At 43.3% G+C, this 23165-nt stretch overlaps 1 protein-coding gene across 3 annotated transcripts in view; it reads right to left on the reverse strand.

Annotated features, from left to right (window-relative positions):
- Positions 1-23165, reverse strand: part of PCSK5 (proprotein convertase subtilisin/kexin type 5) — a 468004-nt gene that overhangs the window by 300621 nt on the left and 144218 nt on the right. For all 3 annotated transcript variants that reach the window (XM_040417061.1, XM_040417063.1, XM_040417062.1), the window contains exon 5: positions 15138-15214. In XM_040417061.1, the coding sequence (XP_040272995.1) occupies positions 15138-15214 (77 nt within the window). The remainder of the gene's footprint in view (positions 1-15137; positions 15215-23165) is intronic.

Consider the following 23165-nt stretch of genomic DNA (forward strand, 5'->3'; position numbering starts at 1 on the left):
ATGAATCGGGTGCGTTGACCAATATGACCGCAATTCATGCTTTTTTGTCAGGCCCATGTTGAGGAGAAGGCCCAAAAAAATTTTAATTTCGGAAACTTGGACTGGTTTCCACCGGAAAGGCTGGGCATAAAAGCTTCCCGGGTTGGCGGATATAAATTGTGTGGCATACTGGTTGGTCTCTGCCACGACTAAGTCCAAGAGCTCCGCAGTCAAGAACAGCTCAAAAAATCCCAGGGCCGAACCGATTTGAGCCGTCTCAACCCGAACTCCAGACTGGGCGGTGAAAGGGGGAACTACAGGTGCGGCTGAAGTTGGTGACTGCCAATCAGGGTTTGCCAGCACCTCAGGGATTCTAGGGGCTCTACGGGCCTGTCTTTGCGGTGGCTGCGACGGGGTAACTAGTGCACGTGCCACCGTACCAGCTTCAACTGCCCTTCTGGTGCTCGCCACGTCACCATGTTGTACGGCAGTGCTGGTACTAGGTCCAGGGAGGGCTGCGCTGCTGGTGTATGCCTCACCACGTGATCCGGCAGCGACAGCCCCACTCTGCTGCTCTTGAAGCGGATCCTGCATAACCTGTGGTCTAGCGACATGGGGCCGGGTACGCCTGGTGCTGCCAGGGACCTCCACCTCCTCGTCCGAACTTTGGGTCAGAGAGCCACTGCTTTCCACAGGTTCATATTCTGACCCGCTAGATTCATCAGATGAGGGTTCCCACTCCTCATCCGACTGGGTCAGAATCCTGTAGGCCTCTTCAGAAGAATACCCCCTGTTTGACATTTTGGACTACTAAATTTAGGGGTATTCCCTGAGACTACCCAAGAAAAAAAGCAAACCTGTCTTACAAAGGGGAGGCTAGCGAAGTACCGGAGGCCGCTGCGGTTGATAAAAAATATCAAAACTGATTTTTTTATCGCCGCAGTGCGTGTAAAATGAATGTGCAGTGATCAAAAAATATATATTTTTTGTCACTGCGGTGGGGCGGGCGTGGGTGAACGCACGTGTGGGCGACCGATCAGGCCTGATCGGGCAAACACTGCGTTTTGGGTGGAGGGCGAACTAAAGTGACACTAATACTATTATAGATCTGACCGTGATCAGTTTTGATCACTTACAGATACTATAAAAGTACAAATGCTGATTAGCGATACGCTATTCAGCGAATAAAAGTGACTGCGGTGCGGTGGGGTGGGCGCTAACTGACGCTAACTACCTAACCAAGGGGCCTAAACTATCCCTAAAACCTAACAGCCAATACCAGTGAAAAAAAAAAAGTGACAGTTTACACTGATCACTTTTTTTCCTTTCACTGGTGATTGACAGGGGCGATCAAAGGGGTGATCAAAGGGTTAATTGGGGTGCAGGGGGGTGATCTGGGGCTAAGGTGTAGTGTTGGTGCTACTCACTGTGAAGTCTGCTCCTGTGCTGGATCCAACCGACGAAAAGGACCAGCACAGGAGCAGACAAGCCATATAACAGATCATATTTACTAATATGATCTGTTATATGGCTTGTGATTGGATTTTTTAAAAATCGCCAGCCTGCCAGCCAATGATCGTTGCTGGCAGGCTGGTGACTAACTTGTTCTTTAACTTTTGCCGGCCCGCGATGCGCATGCGCGGGCCGGCTTGGAGCGAAATCTCGCGTCTCGCGAGATGACGCGTATATGCGTGACTGTGCGCAGCGCTGCCACCTCCGGAACGCGAATCTGCGTTAGGCGGTCCGGAGGTGGTTAATGTGCTTCCTATGACTGTATCCTCTTTCATTTTCTTTTCTTCAGACAAAACATTTCTTAAGGCGTGTTTACATGGCAAGATGGAGCAGGCGTTTGTTGGGAAGAAAGCGTTCCTTCCTGACAACTGCCTGCTGTCAGTGGAAGTGAAGAGCTGCATTTACATGCAGCTTTCATGGCTAGTGCTATTGCTTGTCCTCATACAGACTCATTGCTTCTCTGTAGCAGATCGCGGTTTACACCGCACAATCTACTGCCCAGAAACTATGATTGACCGCACCAACATTTATTTCAAGCGATGAACAAGCGTTTCACTCATTCATCAGGTGATCTAGGGCCCAGGGGTGTAGCTAAAGGCTCATGGGCTCTGGTGCAAGGGTTCAGCTTGGGCCCCCCTTCCCTCAGTGCTTTGTGGCCAGGGAAGCACATAGCCTTCATGCTGCCTGAGGCAAAAATTTAAACAGCACCCCCCATGCCAAATTCTTGCATTACCCCTTCCCTCCAGCCAGAGGTGTAACTTGACCAGCATGCACTTTCTATAACACAGTTGTCTTTTTTGACACAAGGGTCTTTGGGCCCTCTCAGGCTCCTTGGCCCAGTAGCAACTGCTACCTCTGCACCCCCTATATCTACGCCCCTGCTGGGGCCCCTTTACACAGGCCGATTATCTCTGTACTTTGCTCCATTCACCTTTCCCTGAACTCTGACCAGTCTTCCTGTTCCAGCCACTAAAGAACCCCCCCAGAGCATGATGCCGCCACCATGCTTCACTGTGAGGATGGTACTGGGCTGTGTCTGTTTTCCTTCAAACACGATGCTCAGAATTGAGGCCAAAAAATTCAGTCTCGGTTTAATAAGAACTGAGAATCTTGTTTATCACAGTGTGAAAATCCTTTAGGTGTGTTTTTTCTAACTTTCATGTGTCTTTTACTGAGGAGAGGCTTCCTTCTTCCACTTTGCCATAATTGATTGAATTCTGCACTAATGGTTGAACTTCTGGAAGTTTCTCCCATCTGCACACATCTTTGGAGTTCAGACAGTGACCATTGGGTTTTTGGTCACCTCTCTTACCAAAGCCCTTATACTTAAGTTTGGCCAGGCAGCCAGCTCTAGGAAGAGTCCTAGTTTCTACAAACTTCTTCCATTTAAGAATTATGGAGGCACTGTGCTCTTGAGAACTTCAGTGAAGCCAAATTTTTTTTCCACTCGCCAGATATGTGCCTCCACACAATCTTGTCTGATCTCTACAGGCAGTTCTGTCCTTCTCATGGTTTGGTTTTTGCTCTCATATGCATTTTTAGCTGTGGGAACTTATAGACAGAGGTGTATCTTTCTAAATCCTGTCCAATCAACCCAATTTACCTCAGGGGAACTCCAATCAAGGTGTAGAAATATTTCAAAGTTCAAGGGAAATGGGAAATGGGAAGAGCTAAATTTCAATGTCCATGCAAAATTTTAGTTTTTCTATTTTTCAATAAATAAATTTAAAAACATTTCTAAAATTCTGTTTTCATTTTCTCATTTTGGGATATTCGAGAGCAGATTGATGTGGAAGAACTTTTTTTTTTGTTTTAGCAAAAGGCAAAAAGTAAAAAAAGTGTAAGGGTCTGAAGACTTTGCAAAATGCACTGTAATCATAATTTGTTGATTTAAATGCTACAGACACCTGTGAGACTTTATTGCCACTAATTTTGGGCTACAAATCATTTTATTCAACTGGTCTTTATTTATTTTTAAAAATGTAGCCCTTTTTTCTATACAGATGTCAGTCTCTGTGTATTTGCAGAGTAGCAGGATTTCTGTTCAGATAGAAGCCCTGATGGCTCTTAAGTATCCCTTATCTATGAATTCCTGACAGCACATAAACACTCATTATAGCTAAATATTTAACACTTTGATAACAACTGAGCTATAATTTTAATAAAGACCAGTTGAAGGTATCCATAACCTTTAAATAATTTGTGTCTTAGGCCATGCCATGATTCCCAAATCTGATGGCAAAGACTGATGGATCTTTTTCAAGGCATAATTGCATGAATGGCATGTGTTTTTCAAGCCTTTGTGATCAACTTTCTAGATGTACAAAAAATTCTAGCTATTACAGGACACAAAGGAGTTCATTTATGAAACCGAAATACGCCAAAATTAGGCATATTTCTGGCACAGATTGTGGCGCAAAGGTCCTGTGCGTCACAATCTGCAACTTTTCCCCGCTCACGCCAGGTCTAAAAAAGTGGGCGTGGCAAGGGCAGGGAAGGGGATGGGCCAGAAGGCCTGTCTCATTTACTATTTTCCATGCCTGTTTTTGGAGTAGAAAATGGTCTAAATGTAAGACAGCTAGGAAGCTGTCTTATATTTAGAAGCGGCACTGGATCCGCCGAAGTTATGTAGAAGCCGACGCTTCTACATAACTACGGCGGATCCAAAGCCAGTGCAGGGCTTTATTAAGACTGGCGTCTAAAATGGTGCACCAAAATGTTTGGTCTCGCAGGCCTGTTGACAACTTTCTGCACCCTGCCACACCATTTTACTACATTACTATTTCCTTTACTGTATTCAACCATTTCTATATAAATATCTGTTTAATGGCCCAGATAATATTACAGACCGTGCAAGCCCTTCTCCTTAAAACATGACAAGATATAATGGGCCAGATTTATCATTACACTTACATCTTACTCTACTTTTACATATGTCCAAAGTCACTTTTGGCTAAGTCTGATTTATTAATATATATATATATATATATATATTGTCTGATTTATTAATGGTTCTTTAATACTGTGATGAATATGGTTTGACTGTAGCAGTTTATCCTTCAGTAAGCGGCTTTACAAAAGTTGCACGTCTTTACGAATAAGTCACATGTTCTATTAAAAAGTTGCATAAGATAAGCATGGTCTTCACTGGAGTGAAATTGCGCAATTTTTTGCGACTTTTTTAAATTTGTAGTAAATCTGTCTAGAGACTCATTTACATAAGAAAACACACCCAATTTCTGAAAACTGGCGAGCATAGCGCAGAGCCAATAAAAGTTTTAGCGATTGTGCACAAATTTGCGACTTTTTCACTCCATTATTTTGACTTGAGCTAATCATAAATCTGTCCCAATGTGTATTTCTATGATCAGCATCTCAGTAACTGGTTTTAAATGCAACATAAATATTTTATGTACATCTGTGAAAACTGAAGCTATTAATGAATATATGTAAATGTGAAATGATGATGATGGAAAGAGATTGTATTGTATGGTTACAACCCACAGGCATAGATGATTAGGGGGGCGTGTCCCCCCGAAACGTCACGCAGCGTGGGGTAGCAATCAGTTCAGAGCTCTCAGGATTACGATGCATTATAGCGATTTATTTATACGAAAAATAAAAGGACTGATAAACACAAGCAAAGCTTCAAAAGAGTGAGTATTATCTATACCTCACGAATAACCTTTTAAATAAAACTAATACGACTGAGTGGATTATGAAGATATAATGTGTACTCTAGCCATCTGTGCATTCCACACATCTATAGCTAATATGATAAAAACACTTTAAGCTCAAAAAGAAAAAACACGCAGCTATCTAAATGTTACACCACAATAGATAACAGTTGTGAAACACAAGAGAGAATGATTTGTGTTTGAAAGCAAAAAAAAAAATCAGGAAACCACATGAAGAACTTCAGGAAACTCAGTTAGGGTCAATTCCAGAAAACTCTGCCTTCCATATGTGATGTGAAACACTAGAATTAATAAGAACCAGAATTTCACAAAAAGCACACTTCACGGGCCTTGCCAAAACCACATATAAGGGATTACTAAAAATGGTCAGCATTACATATAGTATAGCACAAAGGCTAAATGCTTCACATAGCAGAGATGACTTCATCCACAGCTGACTGCTGTCTCCAGTTGAGGAGAGTGAAATTCCAGTACTTGCCTATACCGCTGACAAGGTCCGTGCTTCTCCTGCCAAGTTGTGGGAAATTAGAGTAAACTTTTGGCTCTGCAGTGAAATACCATAGTAGTTGAAGAAATCATTGTCACACCCAGGATTACCGCACATGTCCCAGAGTGACTTACTGGTAGTGCATATTCTTAACATGCCTTTTTTGGTTCAAAAGTTTTTTCTTACAGGTCAAGCCATTTAAAACAAATAGGACTCCCAACAACAACCAGAATGAAAGGGCTTTTCCATGCACCTGCTCATAGATTGGAAAGTCCTGTATCACTGATCTATGCCGTCAGGCTCTCTACTGACTTCAGTGGATGTCTCATGGACACAGACTCCTTTAGTTCTACAAAGAAGTGGGGATCCACACCCAGGACCCCTACCATAGATATCTTCTGACATTCCTTTTAAAGTGTAGCTCCAGTTTAACTATCTAGGAACTAAATAATAACAGGTCAACTGCAGGGAAAACCAATTCCCCATGACTTTCAAGCAGCCATAGGTAGCAGTCACTACTTGGCCCAGGAGCCTGAGGGGGCCCAAAGACCTTTGTGCCACATAAGAAAACACTGGTATTACAGACAGTGCATGCTGATCAAGTTACATCATTGGCTAGAGGGAAGGGGTTAGGTCAAGAATTTGGCATTGGGGGTGCCGTTTAAATTTTTGCCTCAGGCAGCACGAAGGCAATGTTCTTCCCTGCCCCTGGCCACAAAGAATTGAGGGAAGGAAAGTCCAAGATGAACTCTTGCACCAGGGCCCAAGAGCCTTTAGCTACGCCCCTGCAAGCAGCCCATGGGTGATCAGTTTATAGATAAGATATACCGTATTCTGCCGCTCTAGAATAGGTCTATAGTTTGTCTATAGGATCAAATCCTTGAAAATCATTAACTTCTCTATTTTAACACAGTGGAAGCAACTGTATCCTGAAACATCCAAGCCAAACATACTCCTCAAGGACACTCTTTAACAGCTTGGTTGTTAAAATATATATGCATTTGGCCATATACATTGGGAGATTTGCCTAGCATACACAATGAACTTTTACCTGCATTAGTACAGTATATTAATACTGCACATAGTGAGCCCAGTTTGCCATGTCTTATTTTCCTTCTGCTCCATGCTCAAATACATTGTAAGGACTGCTGCATGTGCACACACATAGCCCCTGGCAACCAGCATACACGGCATTAACCGCAGCCAGTACGCCAGAACACTAAAGTGAGCAACATGGAACCTGTGCCACAGTGAACCACACAGAGACCGTGACAGCTACTTTCACACTGGCGTTAAGCTTTACCGGCAGGCTGCACACTGCGGTTTTTGTCCGGACGCCTCTCGGCATTATAGTGAATGGGGCCGAGAGGGCTTCCGGCAGCACACGTGTGCAAACGGTAGTACGGATCTGGCAGGCTTTTCCTCTACCAGAAGAGCCTGCTGGAAAAGCTTAACGCCAGTATGTTAGTAGCCTAATGATCCATTGTTATTATAAAGCCTTTCTTAGCCATTTCTTTATCAAAATGATCTGCCTGAAAACCTTTTCAATACAGATACATACATATTATATGTATGATGAAGTGCTTTATCATGACCTTCCATAATTCAAACATTTTGATAATCTTATAAGATTAGACGTCAGAGACTTCAGAATATCAATGATCGCCTTTCTAACCGGCCAATTTTCAGTTTTTCACCCCCTGCCTCCTCAGAGCCATAACGTTTTTAGTTTTCTACTCACATAGCTGTATGAGAGCTTGTTTTTTGAAGGACAAGTTGCACTTTGTAATGGTATCATTTTATATTGCATACAATGTAGTGGGCAGCTAGAAAAAATTCCAAATGGTGTGAAATTGGAAGAAAACGCAGTTCCAACATAGTTTTATGGGTTTTGTTTTTACGGAATTCCCTATGTGGCAAAACTGATTTGTACTCTTCATTCTCCGGGGCAGTATGATTACAGCAACACCTAATTTATATAGTTTTTCTTTTTTTTAATACTTTCAAAAAATCTTTGAAATTGGGGGTCTGATTGGGGGGGGTCTTATCTGAGGTCTGATAAATGTTGGGGGTCTGACTGGGGGATCTCATCTGAGGTCTGATAAAGATTGGGGGTCTGATCAAGATTAGGAGGTCTGAACTTAGGCCTGATGAAGACTAGGGGTCTGATCTGAGGTCTGCTGAAATTTTTTTTTTCTTATTTTCCTCCTTTAAAATCTATGGGGTTTCGTTCAAAGCAAAAAATATGGTATTTGGATTGTGTTTATGGAGCAAGAGCACTGTGATATATAATATTCAGAAATATGTTTATAACAATTAACACAACAAATGGACAGATTTATTACGGTGCCTTCACACGTTGTAGATTTTGTTGGAGAAAATTTCTGCGACTGCAAATAAGATCCATTCATTCAGAATGTTTTTTTGGTAGCAACCACATAAATTTTCAGTGCAGAAATCTGCCAAGTGTGGGGGCACCTGCCAGTTCACACTGAGTTTTTTGGCGCTAATTTTGGAGCATTTCTGTCTTAAAATCAGCTAAAAAACACACCGCAAAACATGCATTATTTGTGCATTTTTCGCATGTTTTTTTGGTGTCGATCCACGCCAAAAACCTTCAGATGAAAATGCAGCAATGGTATTAAAACGAACAAGCATTGGTTTGAAAAAGACACATGTCAAAAACACACGTGGATTCCGCAATGATTTTTTCAGCACATTTTCAAAATCCATTGTGTAAACATCCTCTTATACATTTCCATTCACTAATATAAGGTAAGGGGGAACTAACTCTCCTTAGGGAGAGAGCATCTTAATCAGTGTGAGGAGACTTATAGGCCATACATGCTCCTCTGGAATTCTGGGAGGGAAGGGATGCAAATGAGCCCTTAACAAGCTCTGCCTCTAATGCCACCAGATGTACGGCAGCTATCCTATAAGTCAATGTTCAGCTCTTAAAATAAGCTCATTTGCATCCCTTCCCTCCCAGAATTCCAGAGGATCATGTATGGCTTATAAGTCTCCTCACACTGATTAAGGTGCTCTCTCCCTAAGGAGAGTTAGTTTCCCCCCTGACCCGGACACAGGCCTCTCACCCAGTTAAGCCAGTACTCTCTGCTCTGCACTGATGAGGGGCAATCACACTGAAACAGCTGTCTGCAGATGAGGTACTGGCTTATTTAATATCCAAGTCATGTCTCAAGGCTTATTTTAAGAGATGAACATTGACTTATAGGATAGCTGCCTTACATCTGGTGGCATTAGAGGCAGAGCTTGTTAAGAGCTCATTTGCATCCCTTCCCCCCCCATTCACTAATATGACATGAAAACCCACAGATGTCCATGAGCCAATAGTGCTGTACACCTTCATAGAGCAGAGCTGGGGATGAAAATGGATCAATGTACTGTAACCTAAATGATGAGCTTGATTCTGTCCTCTTTCTAAAACCCTTGAGGATTTATGAAGAACACATTTCCTGCACCGCATTGACTTGCTGGTTCAAAAAAATATTGCAAACACATTTTGCAGGATGTTCATCATATAGATGCATTGGATACTTGTGATCAAACCCAGACAGATTGTTTTGATTTTGCTGATAATACCAGGAGAAAGCCAACGCCTGACACTTCAAAGCTCCTGTCTGACAAGAACAGTCATAAGAACAATTAAATGATTCATGCTGTCTGAGGTTCAAACAAAAAGAAACTTGATGCAATTGATGAATTCATTCAAAGTCTGTACAACTTAAAAGCAGAAATAAAACCCAGTTCTAAACACTAAGGCTGGCCACACACTTTGGAGCCGACCCCCACGCACACATGCTTGGCCAAACTCGCATGTGCTCCGATTGGGGAGAAAACTGCAGCCAGACTACTATGGAAGTGACTTCTCTCCACTGAGAATGATGCATGCTGAAATCCAATGTCGCAATCTTTCTACCATCCGGAGAAAGTAAGAGAACGGTAAAACCCAGGGGGAGGGGGATGGCAACACCCAGCTGTCAGTTGATTCACAAATGTGTAGTAGGAAAAACAGCAGAATGGACAACACAGAGTTATATGAAATATGCTCCAGAATTATTATTGCATGGGGAATGCAAGTAGCTATTTAAAACAGCCATTTCAGGAGAGATTACAGGTCCCCTTTGAGGAATTTAGTTTCGGCATGTGACATTTTTTTCACTTTTTTTTTTTACAAAAATAATACTATCCTGCAGCATTTACAAACAGTGCCTTAAGAGCTCTACTCATTCATTTCTTACTAAAATCCATGTGTAGGACAACTGACGACTCATGACTTAAAAATCTGACTACTTATGCAGTAACAGAAAAACAAGAGACTTTTCCCTACATAAACACGAAAAGTTACTAGTCAAAATGATGGAAAGGCTGGATGACAAAAGAACATTCTTAGCAGTGTCACGGTGTGGTTCACCGTGACAGTTTTGGCTGTGTAGGCTGGCTGCATGCTCTCTTGTGTACTGGCTGCAGGCTGACTCCTGTGTATGCTGGTTGCTTGGGGCTGCGTGCTGGCTGCGGTGTCTTGAGTGAACTCTGCCCGTGTTTGAGTGTACTCCCCATGTATGCATCTCTGTGCAGTTCTTGGCACTGTTGCCGTGTAGGCTAGCTGCAGGCTCTCTCGCGTACTGGCTGCAGGCTGTCACCTGTGTATGCTAGTTGCTTGGTACTGCGTGCTGGCTGCAGTGTAGTGTGTGAACTGTGGCCTGTGTTAGTGGATTTCCGTGTCTGCATATCTGTGGTTCCTGTCTCTGGTGCAGTGTAGGCTGGCTGCATGCACTTTCTGCGATGCGTGCTGGCTGCGGCCTTGAGTGTGAATAGGGACTGAGTTTGGCTACACTTGTGATAGCATGTTCTATGGTTCTGGTACTCTTGGTTCTGATGGGGTTAACTTCCCCTGGTCTGTCCCTGGGTGTGGCTTATCAGGTGGCATTGTTATGCAGCTATTTCTACCTGTGAGCTGTGGGGCTGGTGGTTAGTCTTTCTTCTACCTTGCTGGGTGTTGCCCCTTGCTGCTCATCCAGGGGTCAGTCTGTCTTGTGCCTTACTGGGTGTAGGCCCTTGCTGCTGACCCAGGGGGTTTTGCCATCTGCTCTGGTTTGTGATGTCACCTGGTAATGCATTGAACTTATGTCCTTGTCTGATCTTCTGTACCTGTCCTGTATGATGTTTATGTTGTTATTAGGGATGAGCGAATCGACTTCAGATGAAACATCCGAAGTCGATTCGCATAAAACTTAGTTTCAATACTGTATGGAGCAGGAGCTTAGTTTCAATACTGTATGGAGCCGAACTCAGTTTCAGTTCCAAGTGGTACCTTGGAACCAAACCCGAGTTCAAGGAAATGTTTTTTACAGTATAAATCAATTTCTGAAGTTATTATGCGAAGTCTTGTGAGACTTTGCGAAGTAATAACTTTGGCTCATCAGAGCCAATACATTCTAATACTGTACGGAGCTCCTGCTCCATACAGTATTAAATACGAAGTTTTATGCGAATGTTTCATCCGAAGTCGATTTGATCATCCCTAGTTGTTATCCTTGTCCATGCCTTGCTTGCCTGTTCTTCTGTGCCTGTTCTCTGTCTGGATCCACTCTGTTCCCTGTGTAGCCTAGCAGTGCTTTAACTGCGTCTGATAGCCGGGAAGTCCTAAACTACTTCTGTTATAGTCCGTTTCTTGTCTGTCTTGTCTATGCCTTACTGCTTCTGTTCCTGTGTTTGTCCTGCTTTTGTGAGAGGGCTTCTGGGTTCTCCGGAGGGAGGATCTCTAGTCTGTGTGCAGCTCTGCCTGAAGCCGCCATGCTTCCATCCCGCTTGGGGTCCAGGCATCTGCTTCTGTGCTGGTTCCCATTTGTCTTGTTGTCTGATCCATGTCTGTATTTGCTTGGGTTCCAGTTCTGTTGTCTGTTCCACTGGTGCTTGCATCAGTGTGGTTCTCTGAAGGTAGGGGCCAAGTGTACCGGGACTTTCCTGGAGTGGAGGTGCAACCAGTGAGCCCTTGTCCCAGTTCATCCCCACCACCAGGGGCTCTGTGAAGAACGGGGCTCACTGGCTCTCTGCCCTCTGTGTTTTTACCTCTGGTCTGCCAGTACACTTGGTTCTATGGTAGTTCTACCACTATAGTCTAACATTCATATATTGTACTGTCATGTTCCTTTATTACATGTGTAATAAAGTATTCTGTTGGTCCCTGGTCTGAATCTTGCCTGTGTCCTGTATGCAAGACGTCCCGGAGGTCTGCCTTGGGCCCCGACACGTGACAAGCAGTATTTTGTGATTTAAAAAATATATACATTTTAGGCTCTGTTTTTAACCTCATTTCTATTAGGTTTTTTTTTTTTGTTTTTTTTTTTTGCTTCCCACCTTCCATGAGATACTATTTTTATTTTTTTTCCATCGACATGGCCATATGAAGGCTTATCTTTTTGCTGGAAAGGTTGTTTTTTGGCACTTGACTATGTAATGTATCAAGCTCTAACGTATCAAGATAGATTGTACTATACATTTACTATTATGTTGTTACACCAAGGCCTGGGAATCTTTACAAGGCTTGCTACTAGGGGGAAAAAGAGGAAGGCCCCTGACCACAGGCAATGCACCTATCTCTGATTCTGGTCACTGTAAGCAGGTGTCAACTGTGTAACACAGCTGACACCCCACTGCATATGGAGCGGGTCCAACTCTGGAGCATGTGCAATATTTCTCCTGCGCACAACTGCCATACATGCACAGCAGATGTCGCTAAGGGAAATTGTTAATGGGACCTGTTGGGATTCTGCAAATTTTCCGTTGTATTGATGAGAAGAACTGCACTGTACAACTAAAGGGAAGCACACCGTTAACTATAAAAATATATTTACATTTTTTTTGTGGAGATACAATACATTTGGAAAGTCTTCAGACCCTTACACTTTTTTCATATTTTGCATGTTGAAGCCTTATGCTAAAATAAAATAAAAATCCCGTAATGAGAAAGTGAAAACAAAATTTGAGAAATGTTTGCAAATTTCCCATGGATAATTATTCAGACCTTTTAGACTACTTTCACATCTGCTCTTCTCCTTTCCGCTATTGAGATCCGTCATAAGGGGAAATGCTTCCATTTTGTCCCCATTCATTGTCAATGGGGACAAAACTAAACCGAACAAAACGGAGTGCACCACAATGCATTCCATTCCATTTGGTTGCATCCCCATCACGGACAGAATAACACTGCAAGCAGCATTTTTCTGTCCGCAATGTGGTGCAGATGGTTGTATTATTATGATGGAAGCAATTTTACTGGTCCATGATGGATCCAGCAAAACCGCTGGTTTGCAAGTGGCCTTAGGTCTCTTTCACATGGCTGTTGCCCCTCTGTTGCCGTATTGCAGCCCGCATACAGCGGGTCCGCAATACACGGGGCACAGGCGTGTGCATTCTGCATCATGGATGAGGACCCATTCACTTGAATAGGTCCGCAAATTCCGAAGATGCGGAACGGAATCCCATGGAAGCACTACGGAGTGCTTCCGTGGGGTTCCGTTCCATGCCTCTGCACCGCAAAAAGATAGAACTTGCTCTATTTTTTTGCGGAACGTAAGGATCGCGGACCCATTCAAGTGAATGGGTCCGTGATCTGTATGTGGCTGCCCCACGGTCGGTGCCCATGCACTGCGGACTGCAATTTGCGGTCCACAGCACAGGCACCACACAGTCGTGTGAATAAGACCTTAGTAAGATGCTCTGGAGCTCTTTGAGATGTTTCTTGTAAATTTTTGTTTTATTAACAAATATAATAGCAAAATAATACAAGTTTAACAAAAAATATAAAATGAGATAACATCACCATTATACATGGAAGTTAGCATATATTATAACCTGTTGAGTCATCACAGGAATAACATTTCCTAATTTTAAGAAAGCATATTAAACAAAGTATTTATTGTTTGACCCCTTGTTTTTGTCTCCCTTTCCTCTCCCCTCCCCCCCCCCACCCTTCCTTTTCCTTTGAGATGTTTCTGCACCTTGATTTGAGTCCACCTATTGGAAAATTTAGCTGATTGGACGTGATTTGGAAAAACACACTACCTGTCTATATAAGGCCTCATAGCTGATAAAGCATATCACTGATAACAAGTCACAACCGACAAAGAACAACAAAAGAACCACCTGCTCAGAGACATTATTGTGTGGAGGCACAGATCTAAAGAAAATTTCTGCTACTCTGAAAGTTCTCAAGAGGACAGTGGCCTCCATAATATTTTGGAACAACCAAGACTCTTTCTAGAGCTGGCTGACCAACCAACCAAGTAATCAATGGTCACTCTGGCTGAGTTACAAAGATCCTGTGTGCAGATGGGAGAAACTTCAACCATCACTGCAACAATTCCACCAATCTGGCCTTTACTGCACCATGGACAGAAAGAAGACTCTTCCCAGTAAAACACAGATTTGCAAAAAAAGGACTCTCAGAGTGTGAGAAAGATTCTCTGGTCTGATGAAACCAAGATTGAACTTTTTTTACCTCAATTCTAAGTATCATATTTGAAGGAAACCAGGAGCTGCCCAATAAATACCATCCCTACAGTGACGCATGGAGGTATCATTCTGTGGTAGTGTTTTTCAGCAGCTGGGACTGGGAGACTGGTCAGAGTTGAGGGAAGGCTGAATGGAGCAAAATACAGAGAGATTCTTATTGAACTCTGTGAATATCGTTCAGTGCTCCAGCTACAGCTCTGACTTGAACCCAACTGAACAAAGAGTGACCTAAAAATGACTATCCACCGATGGTCCTCATCCAACCTGACAGGCCTTGAGAGGATCTGCAGAGAAGAATGGCAGAGAATTCCCAAATCCAGGGGTGCAAACTTTGTGGCATGACAAAAAGTCTGGAGGCTAAAGTAGCTGCCAAAGCTGCTTCAACTAAAGTAAAGTGTCTGAATACTTATGTCAATGCAAGATTTCAGTTTTTTCTTTTCAATAAATTAGCAAAGATTTCGAACATTCTTGTTTTCACTTTCTTATTATGGGGTATTAAGTGCAGAATAATGGGGAAAATGGGGAACTTAAATTTTTAGCACAAGGCAGCAACATAACAATATGTGAAAACAGTAAGAGGGTCTGAAGACTTTCCGAAAGCACTGAAATTTGCTTTAAAGGTCAGTATCAGAAGTTTGCAAAGTGGCCTAAATTTAGCATCTGTATTAAAGCTCCCAGACCCCCCTCTATACTATTGAACATAGGGTTCTACAGGGATCTTATGTACGGTAGAACTGCAGAGGAGGGGCTTCTGTACCCCAGTCTAGTCATCTGAAACTGGCTTAGTACAGGATTTGTACGCTGTTTTCATTACGAGGGTGAATGGATTAGTACATACTACACCGAGTTATGGTATTTGGTATTTTATTCTACTGCACATATCATTCAAGAGAATAAAGCAAAAGATGGTCATTATTTCTTACTTGTTTTCATTGCTTGCATCATAGCGAGGCATAGGATCATAGTCATTGCCATTGATATCAGTGCTGGCCAAAGGATCCTACATCCAGAAAAAGAAAAAGAATAAATAAGTCATAGGATCATTATTAAACTGTCATCTCACGTGGCTCATGCATATATAATAAGGGTACACTAGGCATGTAATTAGGTTAGCAGCTGTCCAAGTGCAGTAATGACAATTCCATGTTCTGGCTTTTAGGTGACTATGCACATGGGAAAAGGACCTGTCACCTCTCTAGACATGTCTGTTTTAGTAAATACTGGTATTCCCCACAAAATAATTCAGGAGCAACAGAATTTTTCTGTTTCTCTGTTATTCCTTGCAGAAATGTATGAATAGATTGCCCCGTGGGTGTTACCAGGTGTGACCAGACTGTGTAGGGAGACATAACACTGATAATCTTAGTGACTACTCTGGGAAACTACGTCAATGGCAAGCTTCAGTGTAAGACCTCATGCACACGACCGTTGTTTGCATCCGCGTCCGTTCCGTCATTTTTCACAGTTTAGCGGAGGTCCTATTCATTTCTATGGAGCTGTTAAAAAAAACTGATAGTCCTCCGTTTTTTCTCCGCGTCCGTTATCCGTGATTCCAGTCCGTCAAAAAAATATAACCTGTCCTATTCTTGTCAGTGGAAAACGGATGACGAACCCATTCAAGTCAATAAGTCAGTCAAAAAAAACTGATGCACAACTGGTATGTCATCCGTGTCCGCATCCGTGTCCGTTTTTTTCTACAAGACCTTGGTGCAATAAAATTACACTTTTAATTAACCTTCCTTTTTTCCCCCCTGTCAGACAAAAAAAAAGGAAGACACAAAGAAAACACAACTGAAGCAAAATCGGACACGGACCACTGAAGCCAATTCACTGACAGTGAAAAAACACTGTCGTGTGCATGAGGCCTAAGGCGAAGACACTGACATCTATCTTCAGCAACTAAATCCTGTAGTCTGTTCTGGCAGAGGAACAGGCTACTGGAGTTATCTAGCATAGTCGGACACTGTCGTATAACGCCAGGCAGCACCGAATTCCCTGTCTGGGTACCACCACACGATCAGGTTTCCTGGTGCAGTATTGGAAGGCAAAACCTGGAATGAATTAAAACAAGGGGAGAAGTTGTATCTGTCCTTTACACTCTATCTCTCCTTTTATAATTCCCTTCTGATTTTGGCTTCCAAAACTGCATTCAGAAAACTGACCATGTGGCAGTACCCTAACTACAATGAGATCCAGCGGGTTTATGGCATAAATGGCGGCTTTCCGATGGACAAATACCGTCGGTGTGCAGTGGTGCCCGGCTATGCCATATACTTTAACTCCGGTCCTCTGCCAGAACATATTAGCACATTTACCAGCTGGAGATGTTAACATAGCCTAATCAGTAACTTGCTGTATATTTTGTAGTACGTGTACAGTATGCCTCACCTTGCTGCACAGTATAGGAGGTAGTAAAAGATAGAAAGTTGGTCTGATTTATCATGAGACACAACCAATTTAGGATGAAACATAGAGGATCTCAGTGTCAACAGGGTCAGTTCCTAAGTCAGGCTGTCTAAAGATGTCCATGGACACTGTGACTGTTATCAATTTCAGGACCCCCCTAACCACACTAACGCTGATCGGTCAGTGAATCGCTGTGTCCAATCATAGACAGCTCCTCTCTATCCCCTCCCTGCACTCATCTCTATAATCAGTTCACGGAGGAAACAGAAATTACAGCCAGAACAATGCTGGAACCACATCCATCAGTGATTCTTACAGTACATTAACCCCACTACAGCCCTAGAACACCAGTTTTCCATACAGTTATAGACTCAAGTTGCTATGGTTAAAGCATACAATGGTTGTTGCCAAACCAATTAATATTATAACTTGATGGACAGACTACTGTATATATCTGCACTCCTAGTCTTTTAGATGGGGAGACATTATATGTTGTACACAATACAGGGATATACAGAGGAACATGGAGAGTGGAAAGGGGAGGGGAAGAAGAGCTGCCAGGAAGGATTTGATGATGTCATTCTGTAGTTCACAGGAAGTCAGCTACAGGGAGAAACCAATGGGGTCATTTATCAAACGGATGTAAAGTAGAACTGGATTAGTTGCCCATAACAACCAATCACATTCCACCTTTCATTTTTGACAGCTCCTTTGGAAAATGAAAGGTGGATTCTTATTGGTTGATACTGGCAGCTAAACCAGTTCTACTTTACACCAGTTTGATAAATTACCCCACAAGTTCCTGTTTGCATATTATAGAAAGTTCTGGGCTGCTGGTCAGATTTAAGGTCACATGACCAGGTTCTCATAATGAAAAGGTTCACAATGTATAGATGTAATTGAGTTAGGCTAGTTTCACACGTGTGGCAGAGTTCTCTGGATCCGGCCTAGCTCGTTACTGCCATTCACTGCAAGAACCCGTTGACTATAAAGGGAATTAGCATGGATCCAGCCAACAAAAAAACTGTTGGGTGCACTGATATTTGTCCAGCTGTATGTGAACCCTTTGGAATAATATGGATTTCTGCACAAATTGGTCATAAAATGTGATCTGATCTTCATCTAAGTCACAACAATAGACAATCACAGTCTGCTTAACCCCTTAAGGACACAGCCTTTTTACACCTTAGGACCAGGCCATTTTTTGCAAATCTGACCAGAGTCCCTTTAAGTGCTGATAACTTTAAAACGCTTTGACTTATCCAGGCCGTTCTGAGATTATTTTTTCGGCACATATTGTACTTCATGACACTGGTAAAATGAAGTCAAAAAATTATTTTTTTTTGCACCAAAAAATACCTAATTTAACAAAAATTTGGAAAAATGTAGCAAATTTCAAAGTTTCAGTTTCTCTACTTCTGTAATACATAGTAATACCCCCTAAAATTGTGATGACTTTACATTCCCCATATGTCTACTTCATGTTTGAATTGTTTTGGGAATGATATTTTATTTTTTGGGGATGTTATAAGGCTTAGAAGTTTAGAAGCAAATCTTGAAATTTTTCAGAAATTTACAAAAACTAAATTTTTAGGGACCAGTTCAGGTCTGAAGTCACTTTGCGAGGCTTACATAATAGAAACCACCCAAAAATGACCCCATCTAAGAAACTACACCCCTCAAGGTATTCAAAACTGATTTTACATACGTCGTTAACCCTTTAGGTGTTGCACAAGAGTTATTGGCAAATGGGGATGAAATTTGTGAATTTCATTTTTTTGTCTAATTTTCCATTTTAACCCATTTTTTCCAGTAACAAAGCAAGGGTTAACAGCCAAACAAGACTGTATCTTTATTGCCCTGACTCTGCCGTTTACAGAAACACCCAATATGTGGCCGTAAACTACTGTACGGCCACACAGCGGGGCGTAGAGTGAAAGGTGCGCTGTTTGGTTTTTGGAGGGCTGATTTTTATGGACTGGTTTATTTACACCATGTCCCATTTGAAGCCCCCTGATGCACCCCTAGAGTAGAAACTCCCTAAAAGTGACCCCATCTAAGAAACTACACCCCTCAAGGTATTCAAAACTGATTTTACATACGTCGTTAACCCTTTAGGTGTTGCACAAGAGTTATTGGCAAATGGGGATGAAATTTGAGAATTTCATTTTTTTGTCTAATTTTCCATTTTAACCCATTTTTCCACTAACAAAGCAAGGGTTAACAGCCAAACAAGACTGTATCTTTATTGCCCTGACTCTGCCGTTTACAGAAACACCCAATATGTGGCCGTAAACTACTGTACGGCCACACAGCGGGGCATAGAGGGAAAGGTGCGCCGTTTGGTTTTTGGAGGGCTGATTTTTATGGACTGGTTTATTTACACCATGTCCCATTTGAAGCCCCCTGATGCACCCCTAGAGTAGAAACTCCCTAAAAGTGACCCCATCTAAGAAACTACACCTCTCAAGGTATTCAAAACTGATTTTACATACATCGTTAACCCTTTAGGTGTTGCACAAGAGTTATTGGCAAATGGGGATGAAATTTGAAAATTTCATTTTTTTGCCTTATTTTCCATTTTAACCCATTTTTTCCACTAACAAAGCAAGGGTTAACAGCCAAACAAGACTGTATCTTTATTGCCCTGACTCTGCCGTTTACAGAAACACCCAATATGTGGCCGTAAACTAATGTACGGCCACACAGCGGGGCGTAGAGTGAAAGGTGCGCCGTTTGGTTTTTGGAGGGCTGATTTTTATGGACCGGTTTATTTACACCGTGTCCTGTTTCAACCCCTCTGATGCACCCCTGGAGTAGAAACTCACTAAAAGTGACCCCATTTTGGAAACTACGGGATAAGGTGGCATTTTTTTGGGGACTATTTTTAGGGTAAATATGATTTTTGGTTGCTCTATATTACATTTTTGTGAGGCAAGGTTACCAAAAATTTAAATTCTGAAATTTCATCTCCATTTGCCATTAACTGTTGAGGAACACCTAAAGGGTTAATAAAGTTTGTATAATCAGTTTTGAATACCTTGAGGGGTGTAGTTTCTTAGATGGGGTCAGTTTTGGGGGGTTTTTACTCTAGAGTGCATCAGGGGGGCTTCAAAAGGGACATGGTGTCAATAAAAAAGGCCATCAAAATCGGCCTTCCAGAAACCATGTCAGTCCTTTCCTTTTGCGGCCTCCCTTTTACTGATACAGCAGTTTACGACCACAAATGTGGTTTTTCTGTAAACTGCAGTATCAGGGTAATAAATATTAAGTTTTGTTTGGTTGTTAACCCTTGTTTTGTTACCGGAAAAAACGGATTGAAATGGAAAAGTGCCAAAAATAGCGGTTTTGGCACCGTTTTTTTTTTTTTTTTTTAACCGTGTTAATCTGGGGGGTTAGGTAATGGGATATTTTTATAGAGGAGATTCTTACGGACGCGGCAATACCTAATAAGTCTTTTTTTTTACAATTATTTAGGTTTTTGACTATATTATCTTTTTTGATACAAATCTTTTTTTTGGGTATCTCTAAAGTCTAAGGGTCATTTTTTTTTTTTTTTTTTTTTATCCAATTATCTCATGTGGGGGCTCATTTTTTGCGGGATGAGCGGACTGTTTTATTGGCACTATTTTGGGGGCTATATGACTTTTTTTTCGCTTGCTATTAAACTTTTTGTTATGTAAGGTGACAAAAAAATTCTTTTTTTGCACCTATTTAATTTTTATTTTTTGACCGTGTTAATCTGGGGGGTTGGGTAATGGGGTATTTTTATAGAGGAGATTCTTACAGACGCGGCAATACCTAATAAGTCTACTTTTTTTTTACAATTATTTAGGTTTTAGACTATATTATCTTTTTTGATACAAATTATTTTTTGGGTATCTCTAAAGTCTAAGGGTCATTTTTAAAAAAAAAAATGTATCCAATTATCTCATGTGGGGGCTCATTTTTTGCGGGATGAGCGGACGGTTTTATTGGCACTATTTGGGGGCTATATGACTTTTTGATCGCTTGCTATTAAACTTTTTATTATGTAAGGTGACAAAAAAAAACTTTTTTTGCACCTTTTTTTTTTCTTGACCGTGTTAATCTGGGGGGGTTGGTCATGGGGTAGTTTTATAGAGGAGATTATTACCGACGCGGCGATACCTAATATGTCTACTTTTAATAAATTATTTTAGTTTTTTTGGGTGTCTCAGGTCTGAGAACCATTTTTTTTTATCCAATGTCAGTGCTAAATTGGGATATAAATTTAGTACTCCATGGAAGTGTGATACTCCCTGAAGCAACCGTCAATGCAGAGGCCCGGATGATCGGGGCACGTGTCGCACTGAGTAGTCGTGTCCTTCCGTATCCCCCTCCTGCGACACACTCTGCACTTTTTTGGGGTTTGTCCCTTCTTTCCAGTATGGGGGACCACACCTGGAAAGTGTTGGCCAGGGACGATCCGGGCACCTACAGTTCCCGAGGTACTCCGGCCTGCTCTTTCCCGGTCCGAAAAGATCAGGGCCTTGAGGACTGCCTCATAGAACTGGAGGAATGTCCCTGTGCTGCCAGCGCTTCGGGATAGTACAAAAGAGTTGTACATGGCAACCTGCACCAAGTAGACCGCAACTTTTTTGTACCATGCCCGGGTTTTGCGCATGGCATTATATGGCTTGAGGACTTGATCAGAGAGATCAACTCCTCCCATATACCGATTGTAGGCGACGATACAATCGGGCTTGAGGACCGTTGCCGCGGTACCTCGCACAGGGACAGGGGTGATGCCGTTACCATGAATTGTGGACAGCATAAGGACATCCCTCTTGTCCTTATACCTGACCAGCAACAGGTTTCCAGTGGTAAGGGCACGGGTCTCACCCCTGGGGATAGGTACCTGGAGGGGGTGGGCAGGGAGGCCGAGTTGATTTTTCCGCACGGTCCCACAAGCGGACGTGGATCTGGCGGCAAGGGACTGGAACAAGGGGATACTGGTATAAAAGTTATCCACGTAAAGGTGGTAACCCTTATCCAGCAGTGGGTACATAAGGTCCCACACAAGTTTCCCGGTAACACCCAGAGTGGGGGGACATTCTGGGGGTTGAATCCGGGAATCTCGCCCCTCGTACACACGAAATTTGTAAGTGTACCCTGAGGTACTCTCACAAATTTTGTATAGCTTTACGCCATACCTCGCCCGCTTGGAGGGCACATACTGGCGGAAAATGAGTCTCCCCTTGAACGCAATGAGAGACTCATCAACCGCGACCTCCCTTCCAGGTACATAGGCCTCCATGAATTTGGCCCCAAAGTGATCGATGACCAGCCGTATCTTATACAGACGGTCATGGGCAGGATCACCTCGGGGGGGACATGCTGCATTATCGGAATAATGCAGACATTTCCGGATGGCCTCAAACCGGGAGTGTGTCATGGCTGTACTGTAAAGTGGGGCCTGGTATAGGACGTCCCCACTCCAGTACAGCCTGACACTGGGTTTTTTGACCAGGCCCATATGCAGCACGAGGCCCCAAAATATCCTCATTTCGGCTGCACTGACCGGCGTCCAGCCACCGGGCCTGGCCAAAAAGGAGCCCGGGTGTTGAGCGACGAACTGTTGGGCGTACAGATTCGTCTGCTCCACCATCAGATTTACCAGTGGGTCACTGAAAAAATGACAAAAAAAGTCATATTCAGTGTAGCCCACTGTGGAAATCTGGATTCCTGATTGGCCTACAAAATCAGGAATCACGGGCTCGTATCGCTCTGGGCTACACCAGACAAGTTCACCGGCAGGGGGCTCCGGTGGATTTAACTGGTGGGCCGGGAAACCAGTACGAGCCCCAGAGCTGCTCGTACTAGTGGGGGCCACAGGGTCCCTAACATGGCGGTCCCCTTGCTCCGCCTGGCGGCGTCTCCGCCGCCTTGGGGGCTCATCATCATCGCTAGATGATGAGGAGGATGCGGATGACAACAGGAATGTGGGGTCATCCTCATCCTCACTGGGACTCTCGGAGTCGGAGGCAAGCTGGGCGTATGCCTCCTCGGCCGAGAACGTCCGGCGGGCCATAGGGGAGTGTGTGTCTGCGTGTATATGTGCGTGTGTGTAACTCTTTATTTTATTCTATACGCACCATGTTCTCCTGAGACGGCACAGTGGAGAAGGAGGGAGTCCCTCCCTCCTCACTGTGTGCGGCTGCCGCTAACCACCAATGAGAACAGACTAGGAGGAGGAGGGGAGGGACTGTGGCCACTGCGCCACCAAAGAGAACAGAGAGGAGGAGGAGGGGAGGGACTGTGGCCACTGTGCCACCAAAGAGAACAGAGAGGAGGAGGAGGGGAGGGACTGTGGCCACTGCGCCACCAAAGAGTACAGAGAGGAGGAGGAGGGGAGGGACTGTGGCCACTGCGCCACCAATGAGAACAGAGAGGAGGAGGAGGGGAGGGAAGGTGGCCACTGCACCACCAATGAGAACAGGGAGGAGGAGGGGAGGGACTGTGGCCACTGTTCCACCAATGAATATAGTTTATATGCCTGAATACAAACATAGCCTCCACTCAGG

The sequence above is a fragment of the Bufo bufo genome, chromosome 2 (genome assembly GCF_905171765.1).
Source record: "Bufo bufo chromosome 2, aBufBuf1.1, whole genome shotgun sequence".
Classification (NCBI taxonomy): domain Eukaryota; kingdom Metazoa; phylum Chordata; class Amphibia; order Anura; family Bufonidae; genus Bufo; species Bufo bufo.